This window comes from Mesocricetus auratus, unplaced genomic scaffold (genome assembly GCF_017639785.1).
Source record: "Mesocricetus auratus isolate SY011 unplaced genomic scaffold, BCM_Maur_2.0 Super-Scaffold_100037, whole genome shotgun sequence".
Classification (NCBI taxonomy): Eukaryota; Metazoa; Chordata; class Mammalia; order Rodentia; family Cricetidae; genus Mesocricetus; species Mesocricetus auratus.
This window is the reverse complement of record NW_024429215.1, coordinates 2,003,588-2,025,632: the sequence shown is the minus strand read 5'-3', so window position 1 is coordinate 2,025,632 and position 22,045 is coordinate 2,003,588. Positions and strand designations below refer to the sequence as shown.

At 42.5% G+C, this 22,045-nt stretch overlaps 1 protein-coding gene and 2 pseudogenes across 1 annotated transcript; 2 read left to right on the top strand and 1 right to left on the bottom strand.

Annotated features, from left to right (window-relative positions):
• The first annotated feature begins 4 nt into the window (after positions 1-4).
• On the top strand, positions 5-3,573 carry LOC110339461 (annotated as a pseudogene).
• A 484-nt stretch (positions 3,574-4,057) lies between these two features.
• On the bottom strand, positions 4,058-20,987 carry LOC110339459 (zinc finger protein 54-like). Its single transcript, XM_040733904.1, has 6 exons — positions 20,741-20,987; positions 18,743-18,828; positions 15,893-15,983; positions 12,646-12,813; positions 8,223-8,349; positions 4,058-6,220 (listed from the first exon to the last, which is right to left on the bottom strand). The coding sequence occupies exons 3-6, from the start codon at positions 15,920-15,922 to the stop codon at positions 4,572-4,574; spliced, it is 1,974 nt and encodes a 657-aa protein (XP_040589838.1). The 5' UTR covers positions 15,923-15,983; positions 18,743-18,828; positions 20,741-20,987; the 3' UTR covers positions 4,058-4,571.
• On the top strand, positions 8,346-10,706 carry LOC106022601 (annotated as a pseudogene).
• Positions 20,988-22,045: the final 1,058 nt, after the last annotated feature.

The window sequence follows — 22,045 nt, the reverse complement described above, 5'->3', positions numbered from 1 at the left end:
TTATCCCTCCCACTTACGCACGTCCCCTATACCTGACCAATAGCCAACAAACTCCACCAACCCGTTTCCGGGCGAGTGTGCGTGCTTCCCCCGCCCCCGCCCCACGGCCCCGCCCCTCCCACTCGGTCTCCGTCGCCTTCCCCACAGCTGCAGCTGTCAGGCTGCCCTGGACCCGCTCTGCACAGACTCCACACACGCTTGCTGCAGCCTAGACCAGAGCTGCATTCGGGAGGACGCTGCACCTCGGGGTCTGACCCCACAGTGAGTTCTGAAACCTTCAGAGAAAAGACAGGCAGCCTAACCCTGACTTGACTACCAGACTCCAGGGCTACTTCTTACACCAAATGATAACAGGCTAAATTCAGATGCCAGCGTCCCATCACCAACACAAACATGGCACGCACAAACCAAATACTGCAACTTTCCCGGGGGGGGGAATTTAAGGAACATGCATTTTGAAAAGAAAACAGTGTCTCCAGAAGTCCGTGATCAGCCCTTTGCTAAGAGCCCAGGGCTGAGTTCATCCCGCGCTGTACGGTTCTCACCACTAGATGGGGGTCGTCTCATTTTAGTAACTCAGAAATGGTTTGTCTTCGGTGATTCCTGCTAAAGGTTCTTTCAGATAAACTATAGGAAATAATTTTTTAATGCAGTGGCGAGTGCAGAAAATCATGGCTGTCCCAGATGCAGAAAATAAGTAAAGTATGTGGTCCTAGGTCTAAAAAAGTCATTTACACCATCTATCTTTGGCTCTGGGAACACTGAGGAAGAGGAGGAAAGGGAGTAAGAAGGGAAAGAGCAGGACGGGCTCAGACATGTCATTCTTTGGACTCCACACAGCTGCTGTGATCAGTAACCAACAGCAACGGTACTGACCTGCACTGACCTCACACTAGACACAGTCAGTCTAGGAAAGGGAAAGGCTCACAGGGCCCCACCCTTAACTCTCAAATGCTGTCTATGGATAGATTGTAGGAGGAGAATCACTGTCTTTAGCTGCAGTCCTCTGCTGAGCCCAGCAGGACCCAACACACACCTCCAAACCCGTATTCTCATAGATGGCCCTTGTCAGTCTCAGTGGGTCTCAAAGCTAAATGAATGGAAATGAACACAATAGATTTTTTTTTTTGCAGTTGTGGTCCAGGATGGTAGAGGGGTAGGAGGTTCATATATGTTGTATCAATGTTTTGTTTAGTATAAGGTAATACTAAGTCGGGAAGTCTTCATTTTTTTGTGCTAACAAGGATTTTTAAGCCACTTTCCTATTAGTGTTTCTTTGAAGTTCTGATCGAACCCTGTCCATCTGGTTCTGGAGTTGTCTTAAGCGGCATTTTATAACTGCTTCAATCTTATTTCTACTTGTAATCTTATTTACATTATTTACTTTATGCTGTCTTAACTTGATATGTTGTATGTACCTGGAGGCAGATAAATCTCAGTGAGAGTTTCCATTTAAGTGGAAAGAAGTCTTTAATGTCAGAAGAAATACGGTCCACTTGGTTACTCCTGTCTATTATGTACGTTATGCAGTTACCTTGGGTAATTTTCAAGATGTGAAAACAAAGAGTTGTGTAGAGTTGGGCAAGGTCATGCAAGCCTTAAACCCAGCACTCAGGAGGTGGGATCAAAGTTAAGTCTGGGCTCTGTGCCAGCCTGGTCTACACAGTAAGTCTAGGAGAGCTGGCAATACACAGAGAGACTCTGTCTCAAAATAAAGCAAACTCATCCCTGATGAATAACATTTATGCTACCAGAAGCACAACGCAGGCTTCTAGAGGAGGGAGGCAAGCAACAGTCCAACTATGATGCTTATGATCCACATCAAAGATCAGCATGGCATGATAGCCTTACGGGTGCAGTAGTGGTAAACACACCTTGGTGGTAACCAACAGTTCTCTAATTGGACTTAAGACCCTCTTTAAAGAAGGGAAACATGGCTGGTACTGGAAACTTCGTTAACTTCATTACCTACTCGGTGCTGGTGAGGCCATGAGTCTTGGAGAATCTTTAATCACCACTTAATAAACCTGCACACTCCCTCATAGAAATCTAAACATTTTTCTTTGTACCCACAGATTAAGTGTACTCATAACTTCTCATTAAGGAAGCTTTTCTTTGAAACAGAGACTACTATTAAAAAAAAAAAACCTGACAACTGACACAACCATTGCAGTACATTGAGCTCCATAGCGACAGCACCAGGGCAAGCGTGAGCCAGACAGGCACTGGGCGACTCTGTGCCTCGAGGACGAAAATCAATTAAACATGGGCGAAGGAGATCCTAAGAAGCACAGGCATTCCTTGTGCAAACTTGCTGGGGGGAACACAAGAAGCACCTGGATGCTTCTATCAACTTATCGGAGTTCTCCAAGAGGTGCTCAGAAAGGTGGAAGACCATGTCTGCTAAAGGGGAATTTGAAGACATGGCAAAGGCTGACAAGGCTCCTTATGAAACAGAGATGAAAACCTACGTCTCCCCAAAGGGAAGACCGAAAAGAAGTTCAAGGACCCAAGTGCACCCAAAAGGGCTCCTTTGGACGCCTTCTCGTTCTGTTCTGAGTATCGCCCAAAAATCAAAGGAGAACACCCTGGCTTGCACGTTGGTGATGTTGCGATGTTGCAAAGAGACTGGGGGAGATGCGGACCAGCACTGCCGCAGATGACAAGCAGCCCTACGGAAAGAAGGCTGCAAGCTGAAGAAGCACGGGAAGGATATTGTTGCTTACAGAGGTAAAGGACGACCCGATGCAGCGAAAAGGGGTGTGGTCAAGGCGGAAAAGAGCAAGGAAAGGAAGATGAGGAGCAGGATGAAGAGGATGAGGAAGAGGATGATGAATAAGTTGGTTCTAGCAGTTTTTTTTTTTTTTTTTGTCTATAAAGCATTTACTTTCATTCCAGGAGAGTCCAGTAGCTATTAGGGAGATATATATATATACTTTTTTTTTTTTTAGAGTAGAGCGGATACTTCCACATTTTTCTTTAGTACTTCAAAGTGAATTTCTTTATGTCCTTGGGGGTTTCTTTGTTGTTTTGTTTTTTGAGACAGGGTTTCTCAGAGTTCAGTCTTTTAGTTCCAGAGTCCTGGGATTAAAGACATGCACCACCACAATCTTAGCCTTTTGGGGTTCTGTAAGCTGTGTATAAACATGCACATATTAACACATCCACTGCCTATCTCTTTATAGTTTTTCACTCTCTTGCTATTAGTAAGTGTAACAGGGCCCCAACTTTGGTAGGTCCCCAGACCTTACCACAAATGATTCCATGATGGACGTGCCATTCAGGCTGTAAAACTCAGCTTGCAGACACCACCACCTGCCACATACTACAACAAAGGACTGATCCATCAAAGTTCATATAATTCTGGGAAAGTCTCAAAATGTACAAACCTTGCCTTTTAGCTTCTAAGTTCTGCATCTGTCTAACTGTTCTTGTTAAGTGAAGTAGGTTAACCCAGAACACAGTTTTTGTGCTTAAGAGGTCACCCTGAGAAAGGTTAGGTGCTACACTGGGATCTTGAACACCCAGTGTAGTCAGGGGTGACTAATAAAAACAACTTTCTATTGGCTTAAACCCTTGTTCAAGCAGTCTCCTCTAGAAAATACCCACAAAGGTAAGTCTGGACTCTTGAAGGAAACATTTGAAGGTCAAGAAAAAATGAGACTTTAGGAGAGAATTTTCTTTTATGGTGAATTTACTATTATGTGGGCAATTTCAACACTGGGGAAAATGTTTATCAAATTGAATGCATTCCAAGGATGGAATTTCACACATGGGGGATTATATATGGTATACCTTCAAATGATTTCTCAGACCTATGAATTGTGCAATGTATAGCAAAACCCTCTGGCTTTGTCATATTTTTTAATGTTACTACATTTTGTCTTCATTATGATTTTTTGTTGTTTAGACAGTGTTTATGTAGTCCCAGCTGTCCAGGAAATCAGTGTATAGACCAGGATGGCTTCTGACACAGAGATCTTCTTGCCTTTGCCTCCTTAGTGCCAGGATAAAAGGTTTGCCCACCACATCAACCATTATTATGAATTTTTAGATGTTGAACACAATAATTGTTTTTATTACAGCTTTTCCAAGGGTTTGGAGATATGGCTTAGTGATTAGGAGCACTGGCTACTTTCCAGAAAACTGGGGTTCAATTCAAAACATATATAGCAGGTCACAATTTTCTGTTAACCCAGCTTTAGGGCATTTGATGATCTTTTTTGGCTTCTTCAGGCACCTGGCATACATGTTACACAGAAATACATACAGTGCAACAATACAAAAAACAAAACAAAATGAAAGAAACAAAAACAGAAAAACTTCCCATATAATTCTATTTTCCTATAAACCCTGTGCAATATTTTTAAGATTTAGACCTTCATTAAAGACATTCACAAGTTTTGTATCTTTGTTTCTATTATTGTGATTTCTAAGCAGAAAATTCCAGATAAAGCTATGTCACATTATTTGCAATGGTATTTTTTTTTCTTCAATTTGAATTTTCTGATGTCTTCTAAGATTCAAAATAGGGATAAAGGACATGTCACATTCCTTGAAATTTAAGGTCCCTAGCAAGTATGAATTTTCTGATGTATTCTAAGATGTGAGTTACGGGAAAAGGACTTGTCACATTCCATACATTTGTACGGTTTCTCTCCGGTATGAATTTTCTGATGTTGTCTAAGAGTTGAGCACTCAGTAAAACATCTGTCACATTCACTACATCTGTAAGGTCTCTCTCCAGTATGAACTCTCTGATGAGTTCTAAGATGTGAGTCCTGGGTAAAAGATTTGCCACATTCCCTGCATTTGTAAGGTTTCTCTCCAGTATGCATTTTCTGATGGCGTTTAAGTGCTGACAACTGATGAAATGACTTTCCACAATCTCTGCATCTGTAAGGTCTCTCCCCGGTATGGATTCTCTGGTGTGTTTTCAGATACGAGTCCTGGGTAAAGGATTTGCCACACTGCCTACATTTGTAAAGTTTTTCTCCAGTATGAATTTTCTGATGACTTCTAAGATTTGAGGTCACAGTAAAGGATTTGTCACACACCTCACACTTGTAAGGTTTCTCCCCAGTGTGAATTTTATGATGCCTTCTAAGGGTTGAGTTCAACGTAAAGGATTTGTCACATACCTCACATTTGTAAGGCTTCTCACCAGTATGGATTCTGTAATGCCTTTTAAGATGTGATAAGTCAAGAAAGGACTTACCACATTCTTTACATTCATACAATTCCTCTAGAGAATGAGTTTTCTGATGTCTTCTAAATGATGAATAGTGGGTAAAGGAAGTGTCACACTCACTGCATTTGTAAGGCTTCTCTCCAGTATGGAGTCTGTAATGTCTTCTTAAGTGTGAAAGCCAATGAAAGACTTTGCCACATTCTTGACACCTACAATGTTTCTCGGCGGTATGAATTTTCTGATGTCTCCTGAAGTTAGAATAGTGGGCAAAAGATTTGTCACATTCCTTACACTTGTAAGGCTTCTCTCCTGTGTGCATGTTCTGATGGCTTTTAAGTGCTGAGGACTGATGAAATGACTTTCCACATTCTCCGCATTTGTAAGGTCTCTCTCCAGTATGAAGTCTTTGATGTGTTTTCAGACTTGAGCACTGGGTAAAGGATTTGTCACAAACATTACACTTGTAGGGTTTCTTTCCAGTATGAATTCGTTGATGCTTTGTAAGAGTTGACTTCACAGTAAAGCATTTGTCACAGTCCTCACATTTATAAGGTTTCTCTCCAGTATGAACTCTCTGATGTACAGTGAGGCTTAAGGCAGTACTGAAGTATTTCCCACATTTTTCACATTGGTGTGGTTTCTCTCCAATGTGGATTGGCTGTTGCACAAGATTGTTTGTAGACACAAAATAGTTATCATATTCTCCCTGCCTGTGTTCTTTCTCTGCAGTGTAGACTCTGTGATCTTGAGTAATGTTGGAACACAAATTTACAGATTTCTCACAGTCTTTAGATTGACAAGGTTCTTCTCCAGTGTGCATGCTTTCATGTCTGTCTGGGTTTGATGAGTCAACAGAGGCATCCCTGTGATTACTGCATGTGTAGTCATTAGAGTTTTCTGTAGATTCACTTGTTCTATGAAGTGCACATGTGCAGGGGTCATGAAGCACTTTGTCAAGGTCATTCCACTGACAAGACTCCTTTTCAGTCTTCACATGGTGATGGACAGGATCACATATGCAGTAATTCTCTGAAAATGAGTACAGTTAAGATTAACAGGGCTTGTTCCAAGATTAAACATTTGATACACAACTCTCTCCCTAAGTTCTCTCTTATGATAAGGCAAGTAGCAACTATTTAGAATAGAGCTTACAACAGTCAACTTTTTTCATTACTGTAATTTATGGATTCTCACAAAAACAGAGGAATAGCCTTCAAGGAAGTTGAAGCAGATAACTGAGGAATCATTAATTGGCTTGGGGGAGGTTACTGACTGATTATATTTAGAATATATGTTGCTATTGTTAAATATCTTTTCTCAGAAATTAAGAAGAGTTTAATTCAATCCCAGGTTTACAGTGTTTACTTCTTACTAATGTACTGCAATGAAGATTATAGTTCAGAATACCCAATTCCTTTGAAGATTAAAGGCTTATTGAAAAGCATCAAAGAGTTTATATTTTTTTCTTTTGTTTTTTTGAGACAGGGTTTCTCTGCATTGCTTTGGACGTTGTCCTGAAACTCGCTCCATAGATCAGGCTGGCTTCGTACTCACAGAGATCTGCCTGCCTCTGCCTCCCAAGTGCTAGGATTAAAGACATGGGCCACCAATGCCCGGCTTATTTTTTTTCTTAAATAACATGTTAGATCCTTCAAAAGTAAAAGATGCAAAGCAAATATTACATCAGAAGCTCTAAATCAGTGGTTCCCAACCTGTAGATCATGACTGTCTGAAAGTACATTATTTCTAATGGTCTTAGGAACGGAGGTATCACTTAGTAGCAATGCTACAGTCAAGAATTAGCAAAAATGGCCGGGCGGTGGTGGCGCACGCCTTTAATCCCAGCATTCGGGTGGCAGAGGCAGGAGGATCTCTGTGAGTTCGAGACCAGCCTGGTCTTCAAGAACTAGTTCCAGGACAGCCTCCAGAGTCATAGAGAAACCCTGCCTCGAACCACACCCCCTCCAAAAAAGAATTAGCAACAAAAAGCCCCCAAAACCAATTTTATGACTGGGAGTCAACAAAACATAAGGAACTCTATTAAGGGGTTGTACTTACCAAGGTTGAGAACCACTGCTTTTGATCATTAGCAGCAGGGTCATCGTGAGAAGCTATTGCTAATTTCTATCCACCATTGACATACATGCAAGGAATAATCCTACTTCATTTACTCCTGCTAGACTTGGAGATTTATAAAATTATTCCAATCTGATACCAGAATAGTCAAGTAAAATTTCATTTTGTACTAGTATTAAATCACCATAACTTAGGCGCAATAAAACACATCTTCTAATAATTACAACGGGCAGGATGCATCCCTGGGCCAGGACACTATACTAAGTTCATTTGTCAGGAAGCTTTTCAAGTGGAATTGAGTATGGAAAAAGCATTGTTACTGCTTTCTTACTCTTTCACTTGAGGCCATCATGGTTGTCCTGCTCATTCACTAGCTCACCTTGGTTGCGGCCACTCTCTCCTCTCCACATGCCAGGGCCATCTCATTTGCTACACACAGGTGACCAGGCCTACCTTGCAAGCAATAACCCATGTGTTCTATGAGGCGGCCCATGATGCATGCTAGAATTTTTAGAAAGAATACAGGCATCTAACATAGTACTATGCTCAGAGAGCATAAAGAGAACACACAATAGAGAAATATAGGAACAATTTCCCAATTGATATTTCCTGTCAGAATCTTCAGCATATTTAGGGGGACTTTTCAGTTTGCCTATCTTGACTTTTCCTCACAACTAAAAAAATGTCAAGTGCCGTGACAGACATGGAGCTTTAAGATATGAGTGGAAATATTATATGCTACTGGGTTTCTGAATGCATCTTGTAACCAAAATGAAGGATGCATGACACCTATAAAATGGAGAAGAGATAGGAAAAAACACCAAGAGAAAGTTCTTTTCTACTACCAAGCATTCCTTGTCTCCTGCTGTTTCTAAGACAGCCAAGCAGAGAGTTCACAACCTATAAAGTTAGTACAAAGACTGAGTTAGGAATTCTACAAGCAAAATGTTCTTACCCACATAGAGCAGGTTATTGTAATTCTCCAACATCACATTAACATACAAAGTCCTCTGAGAAGAATCCAGGAATTGCCACTCCTCTTGAGAGAAGTCCACAGACACATCCCTGAATGTCAGCAGACCCTGAAACAAAAAGTACAGTTTGTGTTTCTACTGGACAGAGTGCTTTCTTGTACATTAGGAGACTTAAGGAGATTAGGGATGCAGATGACTGAAGACAATTACTCAAACAGATGATTTCTAATATAGTTACCCTGTAATGGGTTTTCTAACTTGGTGAAAACAGAATGACACAACAGTCTCACAACAATATACATGAAAAAACACACATTTAAGGTCTGGACATGCTCATCTATCTGTTATGGATGATGGGCTAAGTTGCAAAGGATCACATAGGACATGTCTCAGAAGAACAATTTATGAGGAAATGTGCTTTGGAATGTTGTGCCTGAAGTTCATGCTAAAATACTGACATTGAATCATCTTGTCTGTTGTAGGGTCTTACATGACTCCATTGTAACATACATAGTTCATATGTTTAGACTCTAGACTCTAAGTCCAATGTCACACCATTAAAAAGTAAAGGGGTAGAAGGGAAAATTTATGATTAACTACATAGTTAAAGGGTTTTTTTTTTAACTATAGCAAAAAGGAACATAACAACACTGTATACTGTGAATTTTAACTTTAACATATAAAATCAAGTAGTATATGGAATCAATTTTATGAGAATATTGGGCCACTACCAAGCAGATAGAAAAATCACCATCAACCACATTTGATATAATACAAAATTTTCTAAAAATATGCAGAAGCTGACTTAGACAAATAACAATTTCAGAAGTTTTGAAGACTTGACTTGCAAAGAGTTATAAAAATTGATGGAAGTCCAAACACATTAAATAATATTTATGTTGCAGCTCAGCATGTACACATAACTGTAGTGAGTGTGGATGCATTCATAAGTGACATAGATTTCCTGTCAGTCAATGAATATATAAAATTCTCTGAGGAATATGGTCATTTTTTTTAGAGCTTTGCAAATACAGTGTAGTTCAGAAAATGGCTCAAGAGAAAATCTGCACTACTGTAGTATAACAGAATGTGATAGATCCCCGAGAGTCATTAATCCATTCCTACTTCATATTTGGCAAAGGAGGAAAAAGATACATTAGAAAAATATGGTCTTTTCAGCCGGCCAGGGCAGGTGAACCTATGTGCCTCATGGTCCTGGGACGCTGCAGGACAGGACAGGCAGTGAGCACCATGAAGATCTGGACTTCGGAGTATGTCTTTGATCACTTGCAGGAAATGGTTACCATGGTTACAATGCAGAACTACCCAAACCCCATGAACCGAAGCATGATTGGCATTGACATGTTGGACAGATATGTCGGATAGACATGTTGAGCCCTCCCTCTGAAAGCTTCATAGCCAGACTCCTGAGCACAGAGTGTGGCCTGCCTTCCATTGTGAAGTCTCTTATCAGTACAGCAAGAACGAAAACGTGCAGGAGCATTTTGTGGTTGACCCGGTAATGAACACAATGGAGGTCAAGTCCACCAGCGTCTCATTTACAAATATGGGCTCAGTGGACTAGGGGTTCACCTACAAGCCACACCACCAGGACCCAGAGATAACTGTCCTCACCCAGGAAGCCATCATCTCTGTGAAAGGGGCCAGCCTCAGCAGCTACCTTCAAGAATTCATGGCAACCACCATTATCTTCCACCGCTAACAAAGGCTAGCTAAGAAGCGATGGAATGGGTCGACACATACACTGAACACCCAGAAGAAGCATAAGGACACCAACGGTGGCTGCGCCAGCATCGGTGGAAAACTAACCATGGAGACTGATGTGCAGCTACAGGGCCCCCAGGACTCTTCAAGTTGACATCATTATTTACAGCTGCTTTAGGTAGAGGTTCCTATTAATTTTACTGCGCTGTGGTAAGGCTGTCACTTTTATTCAAAAGAAAAATGGGGAGCTTCTAAATCAAAGTGATCATCTGAGGTGGAAAAGCTTGAGGGAAGTGACTGGAGAGTCTTGTGTTCACGTGAACAAGTCACGGGCTTGTTGTTATTGTTTTAAGTACTTAGAAGAAGTTGATATTGATCTCAAGTCTCCTAGGGTAGACTCTCAGAGCCTGTCAGGAACTGGAATACTGTCTGGGTGTGGACTGGCCAGAACAAAAGGCAGCTGCCCTCAAGTCCACACAGCTGCCCACTGCTGTGAACTGGAAACACTTGCCTGAGGAACTCCCTTTAAAAAGAGAAACTGCATCATTTCAAGTGACATTAATTTACTTGCCCTCTTGGAAACCAGTATTTGGATGCGGTATTTACATGATATTTATGGAGTGAAAGTTAGCACTGAGGTAATATATAACTCCAGGAAAAGGAATATTTTATTGTATTAATGTGTACTATATTAATTTGCCAAAGTTTTGTGACTTAGTAAAGGCATTCCCTTTCTTGAATTTGTACTTTGTGATTTTGCTGTACTGTGGGCTGGTTATGTTAACTAAAAAATAAAGTCATTACCTGAGTGTCATCACTCTTAAAACAGAAAAAAAAAAAAAAAGGTCTTTTTCAACAAATCATGCTTGCAAAACTAGATCCAGCAGGAGAATGAAATTAAGATCCTTAATTTTCGCATTCAAAATGGATCAAAAACCTAATTTAAAACCAGACCCTGGGGCTAGAAAGATGGCTCAGGGGTTAAGAGAAATGGTTGCTCATCCAGAGGTCCTCAGTTCAATTCCCGGCAACCACATAGTGGCTGACAACCATCTATAATGAGATCTGGTGTCCTCTTCTGGCCTGCTGGGATACATACAGGTAGAACACTGTATACATAAAAAACAAATCTTAAAAAAAATCACAGAAACCTAGAAAATATAGGGAATATCCATGAGGAAACTGGGATGGACAAGAACTTCTGAATAGAAAGACCTCCAACAGCACTGAGTCAGGGCACAGTAGCAGACCTGGGGAAATAAGTCCACAGGGTGCACAGGTCTGGGGTAGAAACCAGTATGAATGACTAGGTTGACAGATGGTTTCAACCCTGTCTTACATGTGAACCAGAACCCTTGGGGAGGGACTACAACATTAAAGATGTCCTGCATCTGAACTAGAAACCAAGACACTCCAATTACAAAATCCCTCATATGCTGAGTTGCTGGAGCTATAATAAATATTTTGAGTGAAAACAGGGTACCTTTTCCTTTGAATTCTCCTTGCATTAACGAGGGAGATGCTTGGCCCATGGGCATTGCTGGGGTTTCAGCTCATCAATAGTGATTTTTCTGATATCAGAAGTCTGGCTTCCCTGAGAAGAAAGGATGGCTACGCCTACATAGTATGGAGGCCAAGACTTAGTGCAAAGCCAGCAGTCAGCAGTAGCATAAGATTCAGTTCCACTGAGGACCTTGAAGGTACTGTCAAGAATTTTAAGATATAGCTTTCTTTAGATGTCTTAACAAGTAGGTTCCATGTTTTTTTTTTTTTGTTTGTTTTGTTTTTTTGTTTTTACGAGACAGGGTTTCTCTGTATTGTTTTGGAGACTGTTGGTACAGCCTGGCCTCGAACTCACAGAGATCCGCCTGCCTCTGCCTCCAGAGTGCTGGGATTAAAGGCATGCGCCACCACGGCCCGGCAACAAGTAGGTTCATAGTGGGAGGTGGCCGGTCCTCTCTTGGGTGAGGGCACCCAAGATGGATTACTGGGCTGATAACCTTATTGATGCCCATTGACAATTTTGGTTGCTTGGGTTGAGACCATTGTCACTGTCCGATCCTAAAACATATAGCCAGAGGCCCCATGTTTTCCCTGGCTCCCATATTTGGCCAACAATAACAGTCAAGAAACTTTTTCCTGTAGCTGACAAAATGTGTAATCGTAGCCAAGAGTATCTTTGGGTTTAACCCAGGAAGCTACTGTCTCACATCCCCATCCCCCACAGTGCATTATTCCCCTCCCCCTCACAGGGGGTGTTCTATATGAGGGGCCAGGGTAAAACAGCATATCTCTTAAAATTTTCACACTTCGTCATGTGTTGTAACCCTGTGGTGTGTGCATAATCTTCTACTAGGTCACAGAGATTTATAGTCAGAGAAGGAGTCTGGCATGAGGAGGTGGTACTGCCTAAAATCTTTCCATCAGAGATTCAGGTGAGTCTCTAGTCGTGATAGGTGGGTACATGAGCTCCTAAGCGGAGGGAGAGGAGGATCAGGAGAAAGACAAGCATTATCATGGGCCTTTTCCCTGCCTCGTTAATTGCATCTTTGTAGGTCCCAGTGGCCTTACCACCCATTCCTGGGGGACAAGCTCAGGTTTTGTCGGCTTTAGATGATTCTGCTAAATCCAGTAAGACTTGTCAGCTACTTTAGTGGCAGTAGGTGTGGTCAAGATCACCTGGAACAATCCAGTACACTTTCCTCCTAGCTGCTGGGCCACATATTTCTTGACCCAAACCCAGTCAACAGGTTGTATCTCTGGTTCATCTAGTGGGCGTCTCTTCTGGGAGTGTAGCTGGTCCTCTTTGACAGTCTCACAGACGTTGGGCAAGACTGCCTGGAGTGCCTGCAAGAATTTGAAGTTCTTGGTTAGTGACTCTTTCCAGGTGGTCTGATTATAACTCTGGAATAATGCGGAGAGGCTTTCCAGACACAGTCTCAAAGGGAGTCCATAGCACTTAACAGGGGGAATGGGAGAAGACTTACCCAGTTATCACCTGTCTCAACCATCAATTTGGGAAGAATCTCTTTTAAGGTTTCATTCATCCTCTATACCTCTCCTGAGCTTTGAGGGTGATACATACACTGAAGTTTCCAACAGACTTAAGTTCAAACTCAGTAATTTTGGTATTAGGCAATCCATCCTGTCCCAGGAAATACTTGTGAGCCTCAATATAGATCCAACCTGCCTCCTCTGAAATAAACAGGACCTTGCAAGGGTTGCTGGCAATCTTCCTGGGTGGGTTTGTGGGTAGGAAAGAAAGAGATGAGGTCCTGAGGGTTCTCAGAGAAAGAGGGTGCTGCTGAGATTCTTGTCCCGCCAGATCCCGCCACTTCAGCTCCAAATAAGCACAGGGATATTATATTAATTATAAAACTACTGGCCAATGGCTAGGGCTTCTTATTGGCTAGCTCTGCCTTAATTACTAACCTGTAACTACTAGTCTATGTATTTCTACATGGCCTCATCTTACCAGAGAACGCCTGGCACGTCCTATCCTCCCAGTCCCTCCATGGTGTCCCTTCGTGGTCTCTCTGCCTACCTTTCCCAGAATTCTCCTTGTCTCCTAGTCCTGCCTATCTTCCTGCCTCTATTGGCCAAATAGTGTTTTTTTTTTCCCCAACAACTAATAAGAGAAAAAATATATATACAGCAGGACATCCCCCATCATCAGGGTTCTGTTGTTCTCAATTTTAAAGGTAGGTGGTAGAAAAGGGAACATAAAACCATAAAAGGTTGTGGGCTTTGGGGTGCTTTCTCTTTAGCAGCCCAGAGCTGTGCAGCTGCTGGTGCCTCTTACAAGCGAGGGGGAGGGGAAAGAAAGAGAACCCCAGCGGTAGTGCAAGGAACCAGATTGGGAGGAAACATGAGATGTAGGAGCCCCAGGTAGCAGAGGTGCAGGATCCTCTTGAAGGTGGGTGGTCAGGGCCCTGGTATTATGGAGAGAATGGAATAGGAGGTTCGGCACTTTCTCAGCCATGAAAGGGGAGTTTCTAAGAGATCTGCCCAGGTATCTGATCAGGATGACTCTGTAAGCAACAGGCACTGAGTTTAAAATCCAGACCCAAATCAAAGGATCCTTGTGGAGGCCAATTTATACCAAAACTAGGCCATTCTACTTCACATAATGTTCTCAAGCATGGCCCTTTTGGATATAAACTTGTGGCCCTGGCCCTAAAGGTAGAAAAGTTTCCTAACATACATTCTAATGGGGTCAGACAAGAGCTCTGCTTCTGCCCCATATTTGAGATAGAGGAACTTAAACACACACACACACACACACACACACACACACACACACACACACACACACAGAGCGAGTCTACAAAGGCTAATTTAAAAAGGCAGATGAGTTCACAAAAGACAACAACAGACCAAGAGTACTCTGGACATCTCCAAGGACACCCAAATAGGCAGAGTATGGCTGTGTCTAGCCTGCTGTACCCCAGAAACTTAAACTCCAGAAAATTACCAGAATGCCTAAAAGGTTTGGAGGGCCAGGGCAGAGGAATATCTCTCCAGAGATCTCCCCTGACCAACTGGCTTCCATAATGTCAGAAGGTCCTAGGGTCATGTGCATTTATCTCAAGGTATAGGGAACTCAGTGGGACTTCCAAATATAAGGGACTGAATCCCGAACCAGAACCCAATTAAGGCCAGAACCCAATAAGGGAATGAACACCAGATATTAAAGCCTCAACAGTTTATTATCTGATGGCCAGGCAGCTCTTCCGCTCTCGAAAGAAATGTGTGCCATCTGCAGAGACCATAAGTCTCTTATGTAAATGTTTATATGCAAACAGGAGCAGGCAAGCAGATTAAGAGGGCCAAGGAAAAGCAGTTAGCTTGAGCTACACCACAAAACTGTTGAAAAATTAGAAATAACAGGCATGACTCCAGCTATGCCCAGACTGAGCAACTTCATATGTTACCCCGTTCCTGTGTGAGCCAGTCTGAAGGACTTTAGATGCTATCTCTTTCGCGTGATGTCACCTTCCTCACAGCACACTGAACGTAGGTAAAGAACAGTCCAACCCTTGGGTTGGTGTCCTGGCTGTTAGAGAATACACTTTTCTCGTAGGCCACACCAAAAGGAAGCCTTATTCATTACAAAAATGGAATTCAGTCGAAGATTATTAAAAAATTAAAGATATAACTAAGTGAGGCCCACCTCTTTCACACCTGGGCATATGCCCAGAGAACACTACACCTCCTATAGAGATATTTACATCTCATGCTTAATGCTGCAGTACTCATATTAGCAAAGAACTGGAATCAACCTACTTGTCTATCCCCAATGAACGGACAATGAGAATGGTACACACATAAAATGGAATACTATTAGCTTAAGAGAAAAGTGTAATAAAAACTTGCAGGAGAATGCATGGAATCAAAATGTGTGATTATAAGAGACGTCATGCAGTAGCAGAGAGAAGAGACCACATTTTTCCACATATGGAGAATCTAGTATTAAAATGTGTTTCTGGAAACAACAGACACGTGGGCACAGCAGAATATGGAGAAAAGAGAACAAGAAGGGTTAAACAATAGGAGTTGGAGGCTGGACTGAATGCAGGTAATGCACACCAGTTATGAAAAAGGATGTAAAGCTAATTGCTTTCTTAGTTCTGATTCTGTCACAGGTTTCTTGGTTTTTGATGGTAGATAAGTACATCAAAATACATTGAATACTGAAACTATAAAATCAAATGTGAGGCTACAGAGCTTCTGTTCCCAATGGCCACTCTAACTATATAAAAGCACACTGAACTATACAGTCTTTGGGTCTGGTTAATTTCAGTGTGGTTTTTCTGTTTATTTCTTCAACATTTTTCATAATAAAGTTGAAAAAATCAGAATATCAAAGACTTCTGATGTCTCAAACTATAACACTTCTACAAAAAAGGGGGAAATAGCCACTGACCTGGGACAGATTAACTGCAGAATCAGCCATTTCTTACTGTTTCTCTTCTTTGACTTCTCTTTCAGGAACAAGGAACAGATGGCTTGCGGTCCTTTCATAGTAAGGCATCAAAAAGAAAGTGCAAAAATTAATACTGAAAGCTATTAGAGAACAATATTAAACCACATGGAAACACCCAAAAAATAATAAAACCAGGTGTTCAATCCCAAAGGGGTAACACTTGATATAAGAGCAGGAACATAAAAATAGTACTGTGTAAAAAAAAAAAATCCAGGGAAAAGTAATAACTAAAAATGTGAAGAGATATCCTATGCAGCAATTATTTTTGTTAGCTATCTATTTATAGTGCAATGGACAAAACACAATAAAGGAATAGAAAGGAAGCAAATGATAATATAATTTACAAATAAGGAAATGAATTGAACACACCATGCTCAACAACAGCTGAGATGGTCAATATGTACATGTTAAAAACTTCCACATTGTAGGTCATGAGATACAGTAAATTTAATATACAGACATTCCAAATCTCCCCAGTCAGCATCCACACTCATGATGTTCCTAAACAATATGCATTTCTTTCCCTAATTTCCTGAAATGGCAATAGATAATATCCCCTAAGCAAGTGATGTAAACATACTTAGCATTCATAAAAGGGAAAAATGACAGCTGAGATTAAAACATATATTTTCTACGCAAATATACAACAAGCTGAGAAAGTAGGATTTTTTTTTTTTAATATCACCAATAAGGACAGAGGTAAAGAAGACTGATGATCACTATTAAGATAGTGACAGAAAAATCACGACAAATGCTGAAGACAAGTGGACACTCTTCACCAAGCCAAGTGGTAAAGGACTCGAAGATGAAGTCCCTGGAGGAGATCTACCTGTTCTCCCTGCCATTAAGGTTTCTGAGATTACTGACATTTTCCCCGGGCACGTCCCTAAAGGATGAGCTTGAAAGATCATGCCATGCAGAACCAGACCCGGGCTGAGCAGCAGACCAGGTTCAAGGCTTTTGCCACTACTGGGGACAGCAATGATCATGTTGGTCCTGGTGTTAAGTGCTCCATGGAGGTAGCCATTGATGTCTTAGGGTCCATCATCTTGGCCAAGCTTTCCATTGTCCCTGTATGAAGAGGCTAGTGGGGGAACAAGACTGGCAGGCCCCACACTGTTCCATGAAGGTGACAGGCTGCTGTGGCTCGGTGTTGGTGGCTCTCATCTCTGCTCCCAGAGGCACAGGCACTGTCTCTGCTCCAGGGCCAGAGAAGCTTTGGGTGATGCCTCATATTGATGACTGCTACACATCAGCCAGGGGTGGCACTGCCACCCTGGGCAAGTTTGCCAAGGCCACCTTTGAAGGCATCTCCAAGACCTACATCAACCTGGCCCCTGACCCCTGGAAAGAGACTATGTCCACTAAATCTCCTTATCAGGAACTCACTATCTATGAAAATCCACACCAGAGTCTCAGAGGTTCAGAGAAACCAGGATACAAGCTGTAGCCACCACATAAGAGTTTTTATACAAGAAAAATAAAGTGAATTAAGTCTGTTAAAAAAAAAAAAAGACTCCCACAGCTGAACTCAAGGAACCCAGTGACAGAGAGGGAGGACTGATGAGCAAAGGGGTTAAGACTGGGCTGGTTTAACCCCCAGAAACAGCTGACCTGACAAGGGTTAGCTCTTGAATCCCAGACTGATGCCTGGGAATCCAGCATGGGACCGATCAAGACCCCCTGAATGTGGGTGTTAGTGAGGAGGCTTAGGCAATCTATTGGGCCTTGGGTAGTAGATCAGTATTTATCCCTGGCATACAAATGACAGACTATGGACACCCTCATGGAGGGCCTCAATCTCCCTGGAGAAATGAGGGGATATTGGGGGGGGTGTTGGTGGGAGGGTATGGAAGGAGGGGAGGGAAAGGGAGAGGGACCTGGGATCGACACGTGAAGCAACCTTGTTTCTAATTTAAATTTAAAAATAAAAATTAAAAAAAGAGTGTTAGCAAATTAGAAGTTCTTTGATCAACATGGGTGCATGTCACAAAAGCTGGAAGACAGACAACCACAGCAGACAGAAAACAGGAGAATACATAAACATGTGAAAACTGGCACATTGCCTCATATTCTCGTCAAACACGAGAAGACAACCTAGGAGGAGGTCTGTCTAAGACACCAAGCAATTCCTATTACAATGCTATTTGCATATTTTACTGAAAGTACCAAGGAAGAGCAGAAAGAGAGAAAATATTAAGAGGATCAAACTCAGAGGTGATCTCACAGTGTGTTATAATTATAGCAGCGGAAGCCACTTGGAACTGTCCTGACCACAGACAATAGGAGATAGCCATGAGAAGACAGTGTAGACAGAATTAAGGGTCTGCAAATATACTTCAAGATTATTTCAAAACCCTGTTGGCATTATTTTCAGCAATGGAGAAGTAAGCCATAAACGGTAGAGAATGTGCTAGAACATCAAAGCTCCAAAACTGTGAAAATATACAAATCTAGGATATTGATTTTCATCATTTTACAATATATTAAAATCACAGACATGATAAACAATGAAAACAGTATGATGACGTGATCAGTGATGTGAATGAATAAGAACAGCATCACTCACATGCATAGTTAAATAAAATTTTATTTGCCTCCTAGTGTCAATTCTTCCTAAGAATCTCTTCTCAGACCTACAAGAAGATAATCCTAAGGAGACTTTTCTCAGTGCAAGTTTCCAGACTTCTTTCTAGTGAAACACAACACAATGTGGCCAAACTGATTTCCTGTCTCATTTCCACATCACTTGACCCCCTTTCCTCTCCTTCACCAACCCCTCCTCCATACCTGGATCCTTAGTTACTGTCTCCTCTCTCTTTCCAGGTCCCTTTGTTCTGCTGCACAGGCGAGCAGGTCTGGGTGATCAGTGAGCCCTGCACATGAGAAAGAGAATCTTCAGAAAACACTATGCACAGTAAAGAGAAAACGTAACACAGGATTCCCCAATTGTCAGGCAGTGTAAGAATAGTGAAAATACTTAGAAAGCACTCTCAGTTAGCATCTCTGTAATCCCACTTTTGAACACAGCTCTGTCAAATCTCAGAGGTAGATGGAACTAAACGATTGGAATGGGGATGTTATATAGTAGTGAGGTTCTGAATTAATCATGGTCCAAAACCCTAATTTTACACCTCCCAGAGGGACACAGGAAGAAGAGAGAACACTTCATGTAGGGTTTTTTTTTTTTGTTCTTCTGGGGATTTCACTTTACTCTGTGAGACTCATTCACACAAAGCTCACACACTTGCCAAGTAATTTGTCAAGAAACCCTGGGGGCAGCAAGGGAGACTATAAGCAAACCATTCTCACCCACAGAAACCAGACTGCTGCAACTCTGTAATATCCACTCTCTGTACAAAGCCCTCAGGGCAGGGTCCAGGCATTGCCCCTCCTCCTGGGAGAAGTCCACAGTCAAACACTGGCTATCAACAAATCACAAAGTAAAACACAATGGATTGAAGAGTTGTGTTGGTGCACACCTTTAATCCTAGCACTGGGGAGGCAGATGCGGGTGGAACTCTGTAAGTTCCAGTCCAGCTTGGTCTACATGGTGAATTTTGAGTAAGAAAGAGCAATGCGTGAGTTCACACCTCAAACAAAGCTAACTTAAGAATCAAAAACTATCAGTTTTGTCATTTGTCCACAGACAGAGTGGTTTTCTGGAAATAAGGAGACAAAAGACTAATTGCAGACATTTTTTTCTGATGTAAAGGAATGATGATTTTAATTAAAAAATGAATTATAATAATATCCTATACTATAATGCTATTTCATTTTTCTCTCTCTCTCTTTTGTTGTTTTAAAGACAGGATTTCTTTGTGTAGTCCCTACTGTCCTGAAACTTGCTCTTGTAGAATCTTGTAGACCAGGCTGGCATTGAACTCTGAGATCCACCTGCCTCTGCTTCCCAAAAGCCGGGATTAAAGGCCTGTGCCAACACCACCTGGCTCATAACATTTTTTTCTAACAGGACACATTGTGATATGATAGCCTCAAACAATATACTGTGCTTCACAGACTCTAGGTGCAACATTTAGAACTCAGAACAAGAAGACACGTTTCATTTTCTGTTTTAGTTTTTTTTTTTTTTTTTGAGACAGGGTCTCCCAATATAACTATGGAAGTCCTGGAACTAACTATGTACACCAGGGTGGCCTAAAACTTACTCAGATCTTCCTGCTGCTGCCTCCTGAGTGCTGGTATTCAAGGCCTGTGACACTCAGCTTGGCAAAGACACTTTTCAGAATGCTGTATACACATTACAGAATGCATATGTAGCGAATGAAAAATTAATGATGGATAAAGTGTTTACTTTTTTGTTTACAACCATTAACTGTGGACCTCGAAAACATATCGGACTCAGTCAAATCTGCAAGCATTCCTTTCATGAGTAGTATCTAAAAGGTCTCCGGAGATTGGCAATTCCCCAGGTCAATATGCCAATTCTCTTGAACAGGTAAGTGAAACGTTTAACAGGGAAGTTAACACGATGAACGTGAATTTCAAGAACTCTTTCCTATCCATCATAGCAAAGAGAAACGCGTTTGCAAATATCAAGAGATAAATTCAAATCTTCTACCACAGTATTCTTGCAAGAATATTTTGGAAATCAGAAAAATCAATGAAAAAAATCAGCATTAGTCCAGTTCATATTATCTAAAATTTCCAACAAGGGAAGACACCCACATCAGAATTTGGGAGCCGGCTTCCCGATGAAGAGCAGAGAAACCGCTCGCACACCTTGTCCCCTCCCCTCCTGGGTCCCAGCCCCGCGGCTCCTCTGACCTGGGAGGTTCCAGGGCCGCCGGGCTGCGGTTCCCGCCACTGCGCTGCTGCTGACGCTGACTTTCCCAGGCCGCCCGCCCCGCGCGGACACTGCGGCTCCGGAGTCTCCAGGGCCCCGTGGCGCCCGCCGTGTCCCCCGCACCCGGGTCTGCAGCGCGCGGTTCCCACCGCGCAGGCCCCCGGGCAATGATAGGGAACCGACACCTGTTTTGTTTCCCCCGCCCAACTAACCAAGCCTCAGTATGATACCTGCCAACTTCCGCTACATCACTTCTCTAACCCCTTCCTACTTATGCACTTCCTCCGCACCTGACCAATGGTAAACAACCTCCTCCAACCGGTGCTTCCGGTTTCGTGTCCCCGCCCCCACGGCCCCGCCCCTCCCACTCGGTCTTCACCGCCTTCCCCATGGCTGCAGCTGTCAGGCTGCCCTGGACCCGCTCTGCACAGACTCCACACACGCTTGCTGCAGCCTAGACCAGAGCTGCATCCGGGAGGACGCTGCACCCCGGGGTCTGACCCCTCTTATCCTGAGTTTTGATTAAAATTGTTGAGTCCAGTGCCTCATTTTTGGGATTCCAGTGACCTGGCCTGTAACTCTATAACCCGAAATCCTGATGTTCAGCTTCCATACCCCAAACACAAACTAAGATGAAATATCGCTGCTAGGTGCCAAGTTTTGTGAGGTAGAGGTATCACCCACACAACAAAAACCTCACATGTTCTTCTAGGTCTTGTGAGCTCTCTCTCTCTCTCTCTCTCTCTCTCTCTCTCTCTCTCTCTCTCTCTCTCTCTCTCTCTCTCTCCTCCCTCCCTCCCTCCCTCCCTCCCTCCCTCCCTCCCTCCCTCCCTCCCTCCCTCTCTCTCTCTCTCTCTCTCTCTCTCTCTCTCTCTCTCTCTCTCATGAACATACAACTAAGTCATTGTCCTGTTAGGTATACCCTCCCCTAGAGCAAGGACAACCACAGACATGCTATGCTGACCCATACAGCATTTCCTCCACTACAGACAAAGCTCCTCTGGACACATAGCTCTTAGTCTGGTTTTGCTACACTCATCTACACACACGCATCTACACACACTAATCTACACACACACTAATCTACACACACACACACACACACACACACACACTCACACACACAGAGTGAGGTGGTAGGTCTTGTTATATTTCTAACTGCTTTGCAGCCAAAGCCTTCCAAATAGGACTAGGTATCAGCTTCTCTCAAGTCTACTCATCCCTACTACCAATATTCCTCTTACACAACTAGGTATCATGTCCTCCTAGAGATCCATGGCCATACA

Bases quoted from the DNA above. Each gene is read 5' to 3' on its own strand.
- LOC110339459 (XM_040733904.1), bottom strand. From the start codon at position 15,922: ATGGCTGATTCTGCAGTTAATCTGTCCCAG. The intron at 8,350-12,645 runs GTGATCTTGACC...TTTTTGTTTCAG, and splicing joins AGTGTACTGGATTGTTCCAG to GGTCTGCTGACATTCAGGGA. The intron at 6,221-8,222 runs GTAAGAACATTT...ACTCATTTTCAG, and splicing joins CAATAACCTGCTCTATGTGG to AGAATTACTGCATATGTGAT.